At 24.8% G+C, this 15,000-nt stretch overlaps 1 protein-coding gene across 2 annotated transcripts in view; it reads left to right on the forward strand.

Moving 5' to 3' along the window:
* The window catches only part of snu (ABC-type transporter snustorr), a 52,384-nt gene that overhangs the window by 1,596 nt on the left and 35,788 nt on the right, over positions 1–15,000 (forward strand). For both annotated transcript variants that reach the window (XM_085655615.1, XM_035874018.2), the window contains one exon: positions 6,104–6,501. In XM_085655615.1, coding sequence (XP_085511741.1) covers positions 6,422–6,501 — 80 coding nt within the window. In that variant the 5' untranslated portion in view covers positions 6,104–6,421. The remainder of the gene's footprint in view (positions 1–6,103; positions 6,502–15,000) is intronic.

Genomic DNA, 15,000 nt, shown 5'->3' on the forward strand with positions numbered 1-15,000 from the left:
AATCTTAAATTTAAATCACTTTATACGACCTACAAAATAAAGTAAAAAGAAATTGATTAATTTCGTAAAACGTAAAAATACTTTCGTTCATTATAATATTATTATACACGCACACATACGTAAATTTATACTTTCTGCAGAAAGAAATTAAATTAGTTTTTATAATTAAATTACTAGCGTATGAAATTATTTATTCGTTAATTCGAATCAATTTTATTCGTTAGAAAGAAAAAAAAGAAGAAAAAGAAAAAAAGAAAGAAAGAAAGAAAGAAAGAAAGAAAGAAAGAAAGAAAGAAAGAAAGAAATCGATTAATTAAAGAAATCAATTAATTTTGAAAAATGTAAAATTACTTTTGCTATAAGGATTATATATCGACAATATATATATATATATATATGTCTAATATTTATAATACATAATATTTAGTATTACAAACGTACTCGCTCGTATATACACCAATACAGATGTATGGTTATGTATACTTCCTGGATAAAAGAAATTTGTTAGAGATTGGATGAAAACGTTAATGAATGATAAATAACAGGAGGAATGACGTAGTAAATCTAAATGAACTTTGATCGAGATAGTTAACTCTAAGAGATTATGCAAAACTGGCTTACTGTTCGAAATATCCTGCTTTTACAATAGTCCCTAGTTGGATTTTTTTTTTTTTTTTTTTTTTATGACGTAACAAAATATTGAAACCTTCCTGGATATTAAGATAACATTTAGACCGTTATATTACAACACCATCGTAACGAGCACGTTCTAATTTATGGAATTTGAAACTCTCTCGTTCTCTAGTTAACGTTACACATAAGCACGTATGCACGTTTGTATGTGTATGTGTATGTGTATGTGTATGTGTATGTGTATGTGTATGCGCATACCTGTATATATGTATATACATGCGAATATATGTGAGTGTGTATGCGTTATGTTGCACATGTTAAACGTTGATTATCCTATAAAATATCTTCTCTCTCTCTCTCTCTCTCTCTCTCTCTCTCTTTTTATCTGTCTGTTTGTCTGTCTGTCTGCTTGCCTGCCTACCTGTCTGCCTGCCTGTCTATCTACCTACCTGACTCCCTGTCTGTTTGTCCACCTGCCTGCCTGCCTGACTTCCTACCTGTCTCCCTGTCTGTCTGCCTGTCTGTCTGCCTACCTGTCTCCCTGTTTGTCTGCCTGTCTGTCTGCCTACCTGTCTCCCTATTTGTCTGCCTACCTGTCTCCGTGCCTGCCTGCCTGCCTGTCTGTCCGTCTGTTTGCCTGCCTGTTTGTCCGCCTGCCTGCCTGCCTTCCTGACTACCTGTTTGTCCGCCTGCCTTCCTGCCTTCCTGACTACCTGTTTGTCCGCCTGCCTGCCTGCCTACCTGCCTACCTGACTGACTGTACCTGCCTGTCAGTCTGTGTATCTATTTGTGATCGTTTAATGAGAATCATTAAAAGTAAATTGTTTCTTCAGATTAAATTATTCTTTTTTTTTTTTTTTATTCGACTTTTAATGACGTGATAAAAAGCATTTCAAACGAATAACTATATAATATTGAGTTTTAAATCTTCTTTCCTTTTCTTCTTTTTGTTTCTTTTTTTTTTTTTTCAAGAAATATAATATTAACATACTCCCAAAGCTTATTGATTAGATTTTCTTCTTCTTCTTCTTCTTCTTATTATTATTATTATTATTATTATTATGATAATGTTCTTTTTTTTTTTTTTATTATCATCATCATTCATTCATTGTTAATGTGCGTGTGCGTGCGTGTATGTATATATTAGAGGTAATTGATATTAATTAATGTTAAAATTAGACGTTGAATTATTTGTTTTAAAAAGTAATATATTTATATACTAATAATTATAATTATTATTATTAACTATATGTACACATACACGTATATATATATATATATATATATATATATATATATATATATATATATATATACGTATATATATATTTACAGAAAGAAAAAAAGAAGAAGTACTCAATTAGAATAATTAGCAACATTTAATTAGAGAAGAAAAGTAATTTAAAAATTTACATAAAGCGTCCATATTTAATTGAAACATAATGAAGTAATATTTTACAATAATCGCATTTTTAGAGATCAATTAATTGTCGATTGATATTGAAATAAAAATAAAAATGAAAAAAAAAAAAAAAAAGAAAAACCAAACAAATTAAATTAGGATACACATAAAAATTGTACTTTATTATAAAAATTAATTGTGTTAAAAAGGAGCAATTAATTATTCATATGAAAATAAAAATGAAAAGAAAAATAAAGTTAAAAGTTTAGAGTATCCAATACACATATATGTCATACATATGTAAGAGAAAGCTTCTTAGTTGGCTTGATCATCGAGGTTATGTCTCCTATGCAATTTCCGTCCTTGTGTATACGCACATATAACAAGCCATTTTCTACATGTAGATTTTTAAATTATGTATAATTTTTTTTTCTCCTCTTTTCTTTTTTTTCTCTTCACTTAATCATTATCTGAATAAAAACAGAAAAAAAAGAAGATAGAAAGGAAAAAAAAAAAGAGGAAAAAGTGTCTTGCACAGACACATTTCAATGAAAGATCATAGAAAAGTTATCGATTACTTATCCTTGACAAATATCAATAAATTAAAATAATTTTTATGCACGATATATCAAAACATTATTTATTCACGATATATTGTATGTAACAGATGGTTTATGATAAAGTTGTAAAATTTTATAATTTGTTTTTTTGTTAAATATTCAAAAAAATTGGTTTTTTGTTAGGTATTCAAAAAAATTTTCCTTACATTTCATATTTCAATCAAAATATTTGACACACGCGCACGTGTGCGCATATCTGGATTGCATCTCGTGACATTGAAAATTTTCTTTTTTTTTTTTCTTCTTTTTTTTTTTTTTTTTTTTTTTGTTTTTTAAATTTTAAGCACAAAGGAATCGAATTAAAAATCGTACAAAGTCGTATGGAAATATTTAATATAATGTCAGACATTAAACTGAAATACATAGTACTTCGATTATACTAATTCTCTGTCATAAAAATACTGGTCTTCTCTTTTTCTATACTTTTACTTTTACTTTTACTTTATCTTGATAATTTGTCTATATTTTAGTTTATTTTATTTTATTTTATTTCTTTTTATTTTCAATTTTGCACTAACAAAATTTGTTTTAGTTTAATGAATTTCTTTCTCTCTTTCTATCTTTCTTTCTTTATTTATCTTTTTCTTTCTTTTTTTTTTTTTGATACAAGAAAAAATTATTTGAAAAAAGAAATCAATCAAATTTGTTATTTTCTTTCTTTTTTTTTAATTTCATTAATCTTTCAAACTTATGTACATTTATTTACAATCACTTCGCCGCCTTTTTTGAAAAGAATTTTTACAATATCTATGAAATATTAATCCACGAATATGTTCACCCTTTTAAAAATAGTTATTTATAAAATAACAATAGAAATTGTTAATTTTTGATTTTGTATATTTATAAATAATTGTTCGACCGCCATGTTATGATAATGATTCTTTTTTGTCTCTTTTATTTATAACGGATAAATAAATTTATTTATTATGGAACGTATATAAACAGATCGATTTTATCATTCCAAATATGAAAGAAAGGATCGTAGGTAGTACGTAGAAATTTCTTGTGTGACCTCCAATATATACGATGGATCCGTAGAGGTTATACTTTCGTTCCTGAATACAGTGACGTATCTAAGATTTTTGTTACCACTGTTGTCAATATTTCTCAAAAATATTTTCATATTATTACTATTTACTTCGTCTAAAATCTACGTTGTATCGTTAGATATTATAACGTACAATGTGTGTAGATATTACAAAAATAATTTTAAAAGATTCCAAATGATAATATTTTCGAAAAATAAAAAAATAAAAGGAAAGAGATACAGAGAATTATTAAAATTCAATGATAATATAATAAATTATACAGAGATATTCAACATTAATTATCTTGTTGTTCATGTTCGTTCGATCAATCGAATTTTCACGAATTATATTTTACGAAGTTGTAATCAAGAAGCAAAATTATAATTGCGCGTTTTTTTTTTTTTCTTTTTTTTCTTCATTGTCTGTACCGTTTCAAAGAAAAGTTTTTGTCATCGCGACAAGAGGAAAATCGTGTTTCTTTAAATAAAAAAAAAAAAAAAAAAAAAAAAAAATGGAAATAAAAAAAGAATGATTAGTATACATACGAAAATGTACATAACTTGATTTTATTATGTATTCCACGCATAGAAAAAGATCACATGATCGCGTGTGAATCTTGTTGATCGTACGGAGAAAAAAAGCAAATGGCCGCGGTGTATATTTTAAAAATAATAAGAATTATAAAGGAATATGAAATAAGTTAAAAATATTACAAATAATCATTTAATGTAAATTTGTTTACGAGGCAAATATTGTATTTACTGTAATATATTATAAAATATTGATTTACATAATTAACATACAAGATTTACATAAAATCATTAATGAAATTTATGTAAATTTTGTATGAATTATTTACATGTACATACGAACACACACACACACACACACACACACACACACACAAGTAACATTTATTCATCGTGAAAATGTGTAAAACACAATAGACACTTTGTAAATATATATATATATATTTTTTTTTCTTTTTTTGTTGAAATGGCCAGTTTTTAAAGTTATTTATAAGGGTAAATAAATTTCGTACGATTGTAGCGACTAGCGCGGGAAAAAAATGAACTAAGAACGTGTTAGAGATATACTGACCCCTTTTCTTGATCTCTGTGTTAGTAATAATAAACTTGTGTGATATGTATATACTAATACAAGTGACGCGTTCATTTTAATTGTCAAGAACAAATTTTTAATCCAAAAAGGCAAATAACAAAAATATATAATTATTTTATAATTAATTAATTAAAAGTTTTTCTTACAAAAAATTTCGTCAAGAAAAACTTTTATTATGTCCCTAATTCGGTTATCGGGAGCAAAAAAAAAAAGAAAAAAAAAGAAAAAAGCAAAAAAGAAATGGGGGGAAAAATTCAAACATGGCCGAAACATTTTATACATTTAGATTCAATGCTTGGCAATAAAAAAGAAATAACACAGCAAAAAGAAACAACAAACAAAAGATTAGAAAAGAAAAAAGAAAAGAAACGGAGTTTTCGAATACGAGAAAATTTGTTTTTTTTTTTTTTTTTAAATATTCACGAAGTTTTTCGATCTTTCGAATTAATGAAGTCGACATAATTTTTTTTTTTTTTTTTTTTTTAATTAAATAGGCATAGTATAATATCTAGATTCATTATGATTATGATTAAGATCATTCATTATCACATCTTGGTAGATATATCATTTTTGTAGTATATTGGATATTATCTTACACGAAATGATTTATATAGAGTTTACGATAATATTTAAATTGGAACATTTAGAATATCTTGATTTTACTTCTTAATTGCCTCGAGAATTAACAAAACTAGAAATCATACACTTTCTTTGCATGTATTATAAAGAAAAAAAAAAAAGAAAAAAAACATCTTTGCTCATTGCATTTTATTTTTCGTTTCACTTTCTTACGATATCATTGAATTAATTGACTCTTCCTAATATATAAGATAATATAATATAACGATTAAAAAAACATTTTGATCGTTTCGTTTAATAACGACAGAATAAATGTTTTTGATGTTTCAAGTGATGATCAAAAATTAATTCTAATTTTTTCGAAAATTTTTGCCTTGCTATGTTAATTTACGTATACATGTTTCGAAAAAAAAAAAAAAAAAAATAAAAAAAAGAACGAAACGAAAAAACGCAGAAAAAAGTGTTCGAACGAATTAACTCGTTGCTAGTTTACTTTTTTTTTTTTTTTTTTTTTTTTTTTTTTTTATAATAATCAATGCAGACAGAGACATAACTTTCTATATAACATTTTTTTAATTGTGATTTGGATGATTATATATATATGTATTAAGAAAAAAAAAACGAAGACATAAATTGGAATAATTAATAATAAAAAAAAATGTGATTAGATCAATTTGAACAATTTGATAAAAGATTTGTTTTTCTTTTTTCTTTTTCAGTGCCATACTTGGAAACAGTTGATTTCGATCTAGAAAGAAGTCGAAAGTGGGGAAGAAGGACAAAGAGTGAGAGAGAGAGAGAAAGAGAGAGAAAAGAGGGAGAAAAAGGGAAGAGTAAAAAAAAAAAAAAGAAGAAAAAGAAAAAAAATGTATCGACATTGAGATTTGATCGTTGAAATTTGCTCCCGTGAAAGTTCCTTTCGATTTGGCGATTAACTTTTAAAAGGAGAAGAAAAAAAAAATAAAAAAAAGAATAAAAATAGTATCGACAACCATAACAACGACAAAAGACAAGGGAGCGAAGAAGAATCAAGAAAAATGGCGGACTACAATAAGGATGACACCAAACAACGGGAAAAGATCAAGAAGATGTTCAGTTGGAGCGACGGAATAACAAAGTGAGTTATTGTCTTAGAACGATAATATTTTTCTTATTATCGGATAGAGTGAAAAAGAAAAAAAAAAAAATTAAAAACAACAAATGAAAAAAAAAAGAAAAAAAGAAAATAAGAAAAAAATGGCGCGCAACTTGAATCGACAAATATCGAAAAGAATTTTTTCTTATATTATCTGGGGGGATTTTTTCTTTTTCTTTTTTTTCTTGTTTTGTCCTTTTTTTTCCTCTCTCTCCCTACAGTACGATATCGAGAAATTTGCGAGACCATGGTCGAATAATTTAAGATGAGGGGGAGGAAAGGAGCGGGGGAAAAGGAATGATCCTTGAACTTTTTTTGGTTGTTAATTTTTATTAATCTTTTTTCCTTTTCTTTCTTCTTTTCTTTCTTTTTTTTTTCTCTTTTTTTTTCCTTTCTTTTCTTTTAATCATATCTCTCATGCATTCGTTGTGTATACTTTTCAAGGTGCACCACCAATCATAATCGTAAGAACGTGAGCGATACACAATGAGTATCTATGAATTTGCCTTGAATACAAATTTTTATTTTATGTTAAATTATAGTCTCAGAATCTTTTACGAACTTCTTTGAAAACAATTAAAAACTTCTAGCAAAAACATTAGTATGTAATAATCATAATATTTATTTGATCAACGTTTCGTCCATTTCGAATTTATTCATTTTTGATTTGCGTTATCCGATATTTTTATTATCTACGTTCGTTATATGAAATTCGTTTCGAATTCCTTTTTTTTTTTTTTCTTTTTTCTTCTTTCTTGAATCTAACAAGATTTTTTTGGACTACGTAATCTATAAAAAAAAAAAAAAAAAAAGGAAAATAGAAAAAAAGAAAAAATAAATAAATAAATAAATAGAAGAACGAGACAAATTACGAAGGGAGAATATTATTGGACTCGAATGATAAATTGTAAGAAAGTACATCGAATTGGCATAGAATTTAATTGTTATTCGCGAATCTAATTGTGTCTGTCTATGCATGCTTTTCAATGTACAGAAAACAGTGTTCGTAATTGCACGTGAAAGTGGTCGTCGGTAGTGACCAACAACTCTAATGAATAAATTTACAGTTTATTAGATCGTGCCTACCAATTGTAGATTCAGTGAAAGGATAATTCGTCTGACGAACATACATATGCATGTATCATTTATAAAATTAATTAATATGGGCATTAAGGTAAATATGTATGTGTATATATGTATATATATATATATATATATATATATATATATATTGTGTATCCTATATTAAAAATTGAAAAAAAGATGTTACAAAAATCTTTTGCAACTAATAGTTTTCTGCATAATATAATCTTTATGCGCAATCATCATTTTATTATATGAAATTAATTAATCTATAGAGGTAATTTTTTCAATTTTTTTTTTTTTTCATTCTTTTTTATACATATACACCATATTTTTATACATACATATATGAAAGATGAAATATCTATAATGAAATATTTCTCCTCAAATAATGATAATTATTGATATTGAAATACATATAAACGTATAAAAGATTGTAGATGAATGTTAGGAATATTTGTATAATAACACGCGTAATTTAATCGTTTAATAATAAAGCAAACTTTCATTATTTCTTGTATACTTGTGTCGAAAATGATTATTCGTTGATACGATTGATATGCTCCTTATCAATGAATATAATTTCATATAAAAGAGTTCCTTAATATTCCGAAAGATGGCACTACATATGCTATTCAAGCTTAAAACATTTAATATGAAATGTTGATCGTCGAGTATCGATGTAAACTCATATGATAAAAGAAGAGAGAGAAATAATATATAAAATTTAATATTTTAATATAATATTTTAATATTTTCTTTTTATATAATAATATTTTATTTTTATTTTTTCTCGACTTTACTAATAATACATAGTTTTAAATGATACGTACAGGAATATATAATAAATGGTATCACGAGAAACGTCTTCAGTTTAATATCACCATTGAAGAGTTAATTGACTAATTGAATTAATCTAATAAATAAATAAAAAAAAAAAGAAAAAAAAAATCAAAGAAACAAAAATATACAACATTGAAATGAAAACTTTCGATATTAAAAATTTTTTGTCGATAATGTAGATCTATCATGCAAGTTAGAGAGAGTACAAAGAAAATGAGAAATGTAATTATTTCAGATTGAAAGGAATATTTTAATATGTAAAATTCTTGCCGATAATGTAGAGATCTCTCGATTTACCTTTGGAGCTGTAAATTTTTTTTCCCTTTTTCTTCTTCTCTTTTTTTTTCTTTTTTCTTTTTTTAAATTAAAATCGTACGAATAAAAAGAACAAATGTCTCGTTTAACAATACGTTTCGATTCTTCTTATCGTCCTTACACAGGTGGAATCTATCGGTAAACATGAAGCTATTGATGAGTTAGATTTTTTTCGTACGTTCAATGACGACATTGTATTCTTACTGAATGCAGTCTAAAAAATTTCTGCATAATGAAAAGCCACATTGAAAAACTGATGAAGTAGAAAGGATAAATAAAAAAACGGAAAGAAAAACCAGAAAGAGAGAGAGAGAGAGAGAGAGAGAGAGAGAGAGAGAGAGAGAGAGAGAGAGAGAGAGAGAGAGAGAGAGAGAGAGAGAGAAGTCAATCGAAATGTCATTATCATCGCCATTATTAATGGCGGCTTTCTTTCTAAATTCACTTTTTTCAATTTTTTTCTTCATTGACATCAATCTTTATAAATTATATTCCAAAGGTCGATTGTTTACGTTCGAAAACCCTTTTTATTGTATTTGCATAAAAAGCACATGAATGCATAATTGCATAGGGGAAAAAAAAACAAAGAAAAAAGAAAATATATATATATATATATAGCGTCGTATCGAGCAAAGGTCGAGTAAGATAAAGAGAGAGAAAGAGAGAAGATTAACATTGAGACCGAGAATAATACTGAGCATTTATTGATACGTTTTATTTTTTAAAATTGTTAAGAATATTTTTCTCCAGACAATTTTCGATAAACAAAAAATATATTGACCTACAACTGTCCATTGTGTTACATATATACATGTATTTCTTCATCGTTTCAATGTTAAATTCGATATGTATTTATATACGTTCTTAAAAATTTATTCACCAAATTTTAACCCGTTGATCTTGAATCGTCGAATTATATATACAATTTGTAATCAATAAAAAAAGAAAAGGAATAATAAAACAGAAAAGACAGTAATTACATACATATATATGTATATATATATATATATGGTCGATAAAGATTTACCTTATCTCGTGATGAAAAAAAAAAGAAACGAAAAGAAAGAAAAAAAATGTAAAAATAAAAATAAGAAAAAGAAAGAAAAATTTATAAATAAATGAATATTATTCGTTTTTCGTTTCGTCGAAATCAAATTTTATCGATATTCATTAATTAGTTAAAAATCTTCTCTATAAAAACACACACACACACACATATATATATATATATATATATGCGTGTCAACATATTTGGATATATAGAACAGATATTTTGTATTTGAATTCAAAGATATTTTTTAAAACTTTCGTAATATTTTATTTTTTTTTTTATTATCGTCTGATAAATTTTTTTTTTCTTTAATAATAGATTCAATCTAATTTACGATAATTAAACCCCAATATATATATATATATATAATCCTTTAATATTTCGATTTAAAATCTTTTCTCTCTATCTGCCTCTCTCTCTCCCTCTCCCCCCTCCTCTCTTTCTCTCTCTCTCTCTCTCTTTTGTTCTTTCTCTTTCTTTTTTTGCCTCTCACTTTTGTCTCTCTCTCTTTCTCACTCTTTTTCTTTTTCTCTTTATATCTATCTCATTCTCTCTTTCTCCGTTTCCTTAGAATGACACATTATTTGTAAAAGTTTACTCAAATTTTTTTATGACATTGTTCGTTAAAGAAAAAAAAAAAAACAAAACAAAACAAAACAATAAGAAAGAAAAAAAAAACAAACGTCGTTTAATTTTATAAAATTATTATTAAATTTATACTTTAATGAATTTCATTTTTTTGCATTATCTTAATTATTTTATTATTTTCATATTATCGTAATTATCAAGTATACTGATTGTAAGTAAAATGACAAAAAAAAAATATATATATATACATATATATATATCTATATATATATACAGTTGATCTTACTACTATCTGTCTAAGATTAGATGTTTATTTTACAGAGAGTACATTCACCTTATTCTATTAGTGTCACAGTTAGTATTCGAAAGCTTTTTGATTTATTATCATTATTATTATTATTTGTATATATATATATATATATATATATATATATATATATATATATATATATACATGTATTAAAAGAACTGTATATTCCGTTTGATATGCATATAAACTTTTTCAAATATTTGATTAAAATATTTTCAAGAAATATTCTAATTTGTTTTCCCTTCCTTTTTTTTTTTCTTTTTTTTTGTTCCTTTCGTCGTTTTCTTTTCTTTTTCAAATAAATAATCCATCAAATTCATAATCATTGAAGAAAATATTATTGGAACGTTTTGATATTATGAATAACGATATTAATATAACGCATACATATATTAGATATAAGTAGAACTCGACTAAGCCATATTTGAACGTTCTTCCTGGGATTTACATAATTCCTGGCAAGAGCAAGAGCAAGAGCAAGAGCATTAGCAACAGCAATAGCTATGGCAACATTAAACAGCAATGGCAACAGTAGCAGCCGGATCAACCGCTTTCACGTCTGCTGGTTGGTATAACGCAGCGACCTGTTTCGTCTCCTTCTTTCATACAACTTCATGACATTTTCTCGTGGACTCGAATAACTGCGAATACGATTGGTTACGATACAATCTGATATTAACGAAATCATTAAAATTTCCAAATCGAATTTATAATTCAATTGAAATTAATGTATTTTTATATATCATATATGTATTTGTTATATACATATTATATATATTATATATATATATATGTGTGTGTGTGTGTGTGTATAAAAATTAAATATTATAATTATTTAACTTTGAAATAATAGATAGAATGTTTTATGTATAATTACTTTGTTTTTCCTCGTTTTCTAATTTTAATTATTCCAAACGAATTTTATTAATTATTTAATAAACATAGATTTTATAATGTAATATCTCTTTTTGTTAGTCTATATAATTGATCAATAATTAATATAAAATTTATATGACATAATTATAACACTTGTTATGTATGTACATATTATGGTATAACAAGTATATATATATATATATATATATATATATTATATATGTATTTATTATATATAATATATATTATAATTATTTAATTATTAAATAAAATAAAATAAAATAAAATAAAATAAAATAAAATAAAATAAAATAAAATGAAATAATGGATAAATAGATGTATATTACAAAGTTTAGTTATCGGTCATTCCATTGCTACTATAATATATATATATATATATATATATATATATATATATATATATAAAATATTTTTTTCATTTTCATATAGATCACTCTCTTATTTATTTTTTATCAATCAAGAAGAATTTCAAAAACGAAATTATTATTTCTAATTTATCATACGTATTCCATCTTTTTATTATAAAAAAAAAAAAAAAAAAAAAAAAAAAAAAACAAATTCAATAATTTCAATTAAAGTCACGTTCACATTTAAAGCTTAGATCAGTTGTGTGATAATTATTTTTGAATAATCGATGATAAACATGAAAATTTTCAAGAATTCGTACATCGATGTCTTTGTATGTTGTATGTGTGTTTATGATCATCTGTTTACGTAGAAAATAAAAGGATGGGAACGAAGAAAAAAAATGATAATTATTTCAATAGTTTGTTTTTCTTCAGTACGTGAATATCTTTAACAAAATAAATTTCGTGAAATGCATGCTTAGTCTGATATTTTTATTAACACGACGTCAAATATAACATCTAAAATTTTCTTTTACGTCATTAATATTAAATTATACTTGTATGCATTACGTGTTAACAATTAAAGTAGTACTTTTTTAAAGAGCGAAAAAAAATGAAATATTTGAAAAGTGCAAAACGAAAAGTTGAGAAAATGTTTTTAAAAATTTTCCTTTATTACGACAATATATTGTAAATAAATAACAATGTGTGATTTAATAATTTTAATATATATATATATATATATATATATATATATATATATGATTTTAATATAGATATGAAGAAATTGGCGTTAGAAGAAAAATAAAAAATAAAAAGAATGAATAAATAAATAAATGAAAAAATTCCGATGAAAAATCTTTCAATTAAATTTGATAGACCGTGATAATGCGTGATGCTCTCGCGTCCATTCTTTTTATCCCTCGGTAAATAAAATTCGAGCGAAATTTAAAAAAAAAAAAATAAAAAAGAAAACCCCCCGAGTAAAAATTTTGTTGAATGTATTTAAAGACAAAAAAAAAACGAAAAAAAAAATGAAAAAGAAAAAGAAAAATCTCAAATCATTTTTATGTTATTGACAGATAACAGCAATTTTCTCGTTATGTACATATATATATATATACAGGATGTTGTATCTTATTACGTCAAGAAATCTCTCGAGAAGATAAAAGACAGTAATCGGGCGTCATTCGAGGGATCTAAACCTTGAACCAAATCGCTAATAGGTAAATATTAGTTTCGCCATTTTCTGATGATACACGTTAAACCAATACATTCGATTTGATTTCTTTCATTTGATTATATTTAAAACGAATAATTTCATTTTTAATTTCTTTCAAATTTTATACATACATATATTATATTAATTTTCATTGTATATATATATATATCACAAACTACATATGATTTTCAACGATGGAAATTCTTAATTCTAAACAAATATGAAAATGAAGCTAACGATGACTAGAAAAAAAAAAAAAGGGAAAAGAAAAAATATATGGGGGTGAATAATTCGATGTTATTTTCTCAGACTTTCGGTTACGTCAGTATACCAGTAACCAGGTTGTGCAATGTTAGGGAAAGTGCAGACCGTCTTGACCACTGTTATGGTCGTCACTTCATGACCTGAAATGAAGCTACCGATCTGCTCGGGAATCCTCGAAGCAAACGATCAACGGTGACATCGAATCTTCGAATGACTATGAATGACAAAGGTCTCTTTATCTCTTTAACAAATTTTATCGATAAATTGATTGATCCTTCCAATATATATATTATATATATATATATATATATATATTTTATTAAAAATGTTGAACTTTTTATTATACCTAAAAAAAAAAAAAGAAATACAATATATATAAAAGTAAAAATTTATATATAACATTTGAAAAAAATCTTTTTTAAATTTCATACTAACTTATATCTTCTCGTTTTTATTTATAAGAAAACAATTGATTGAAAAAATAACGATTCATATGTTGATAAATACGTACACGTATTAATAAATGATATAATAAAAATGTAACTTTAATACTTTTCATTACATAACAATACTTTTATTTTATATGATATAATCGAATATATTTTACTTTAGAAAGAAATTTAGGTAATTAATTAAAAAAAAAAAAAAATGGATTACGGCAAATACGTGCGGATATATATATATATATATATATATATATATATATGTATATATATATATATATGTACATAAAATTAATAATTTAAAACTTTGTATTATTCATTAGAAAGAAAAAGAATACAATTGCGTACTTCATTAAATTTTTTGATATCATTAAAAGATATTTATTAATAAATGAAAACTATGTATTATATTTATATAAAAAAATTTTTTTTACATATATATATATATAAAATTAATAATTAATAATAATATAATAATTTTATAATATTTTATATTTAATGTATACATACATACATATATAAAATTAATAATACAGAACTTTATATTCTCAAAAAAAAAAAAAAAAAGAGAAAAGAAAAAAAAAGGGGGGAACATAAAATGTATATTCTTTTAATTCTATGACGTCATTAAGAGTTATCTGTCCAAGAAGGAATATGAGTTATTCGTTCATTTAAATAAATACGCATATATACATACATTTATATGTATGTCTCTATCTCTCTCTCTCTCTCTTTCTCTCTCTCTCTCTCTCTCTCTCTATTTCTCTCTAATATGAATAACAAAAGTATCTGCACATACTATATTCAGAATTAATATTCGCCTTCTCTTCTAGTTAGAGACCATGCATTACGTAGTCAGTTTCCTTCCTCGACAGTAACATTAGCAACTAGTCTATTAGCATTACTATGATAGTTCAACTAATGTGAATGCTTATAAGTATGAACTGGCATTATTATTTGAGGAGAAGAAAAAAAGAAGAAAAGAAAAAAAAAGAACAAAAGAAGCCCGCAAAAGCGACATGTTAAAGATGCGACCCATTAATAAACAAAATCATCAGTCGTAAAATTTCATTTTGGACTTGTTCGATGACTGAGATTAATTTTTAACAAATAAATACAAA

Source organism: Vespa mandarinia, chromosome 3, assembly GCF_050613455.1.
Source record: "Vespa mandarinia isolate Hongniang chromosome 3, ASM5061345v1, whole genome shotgun sequence".
NCBI classification, from domain to species: Eukaryota; Metazoa; Arthropoda; class Insecta; order Hymenoptera; family Vespidae; genus Vespa; species Vespa mandarinia.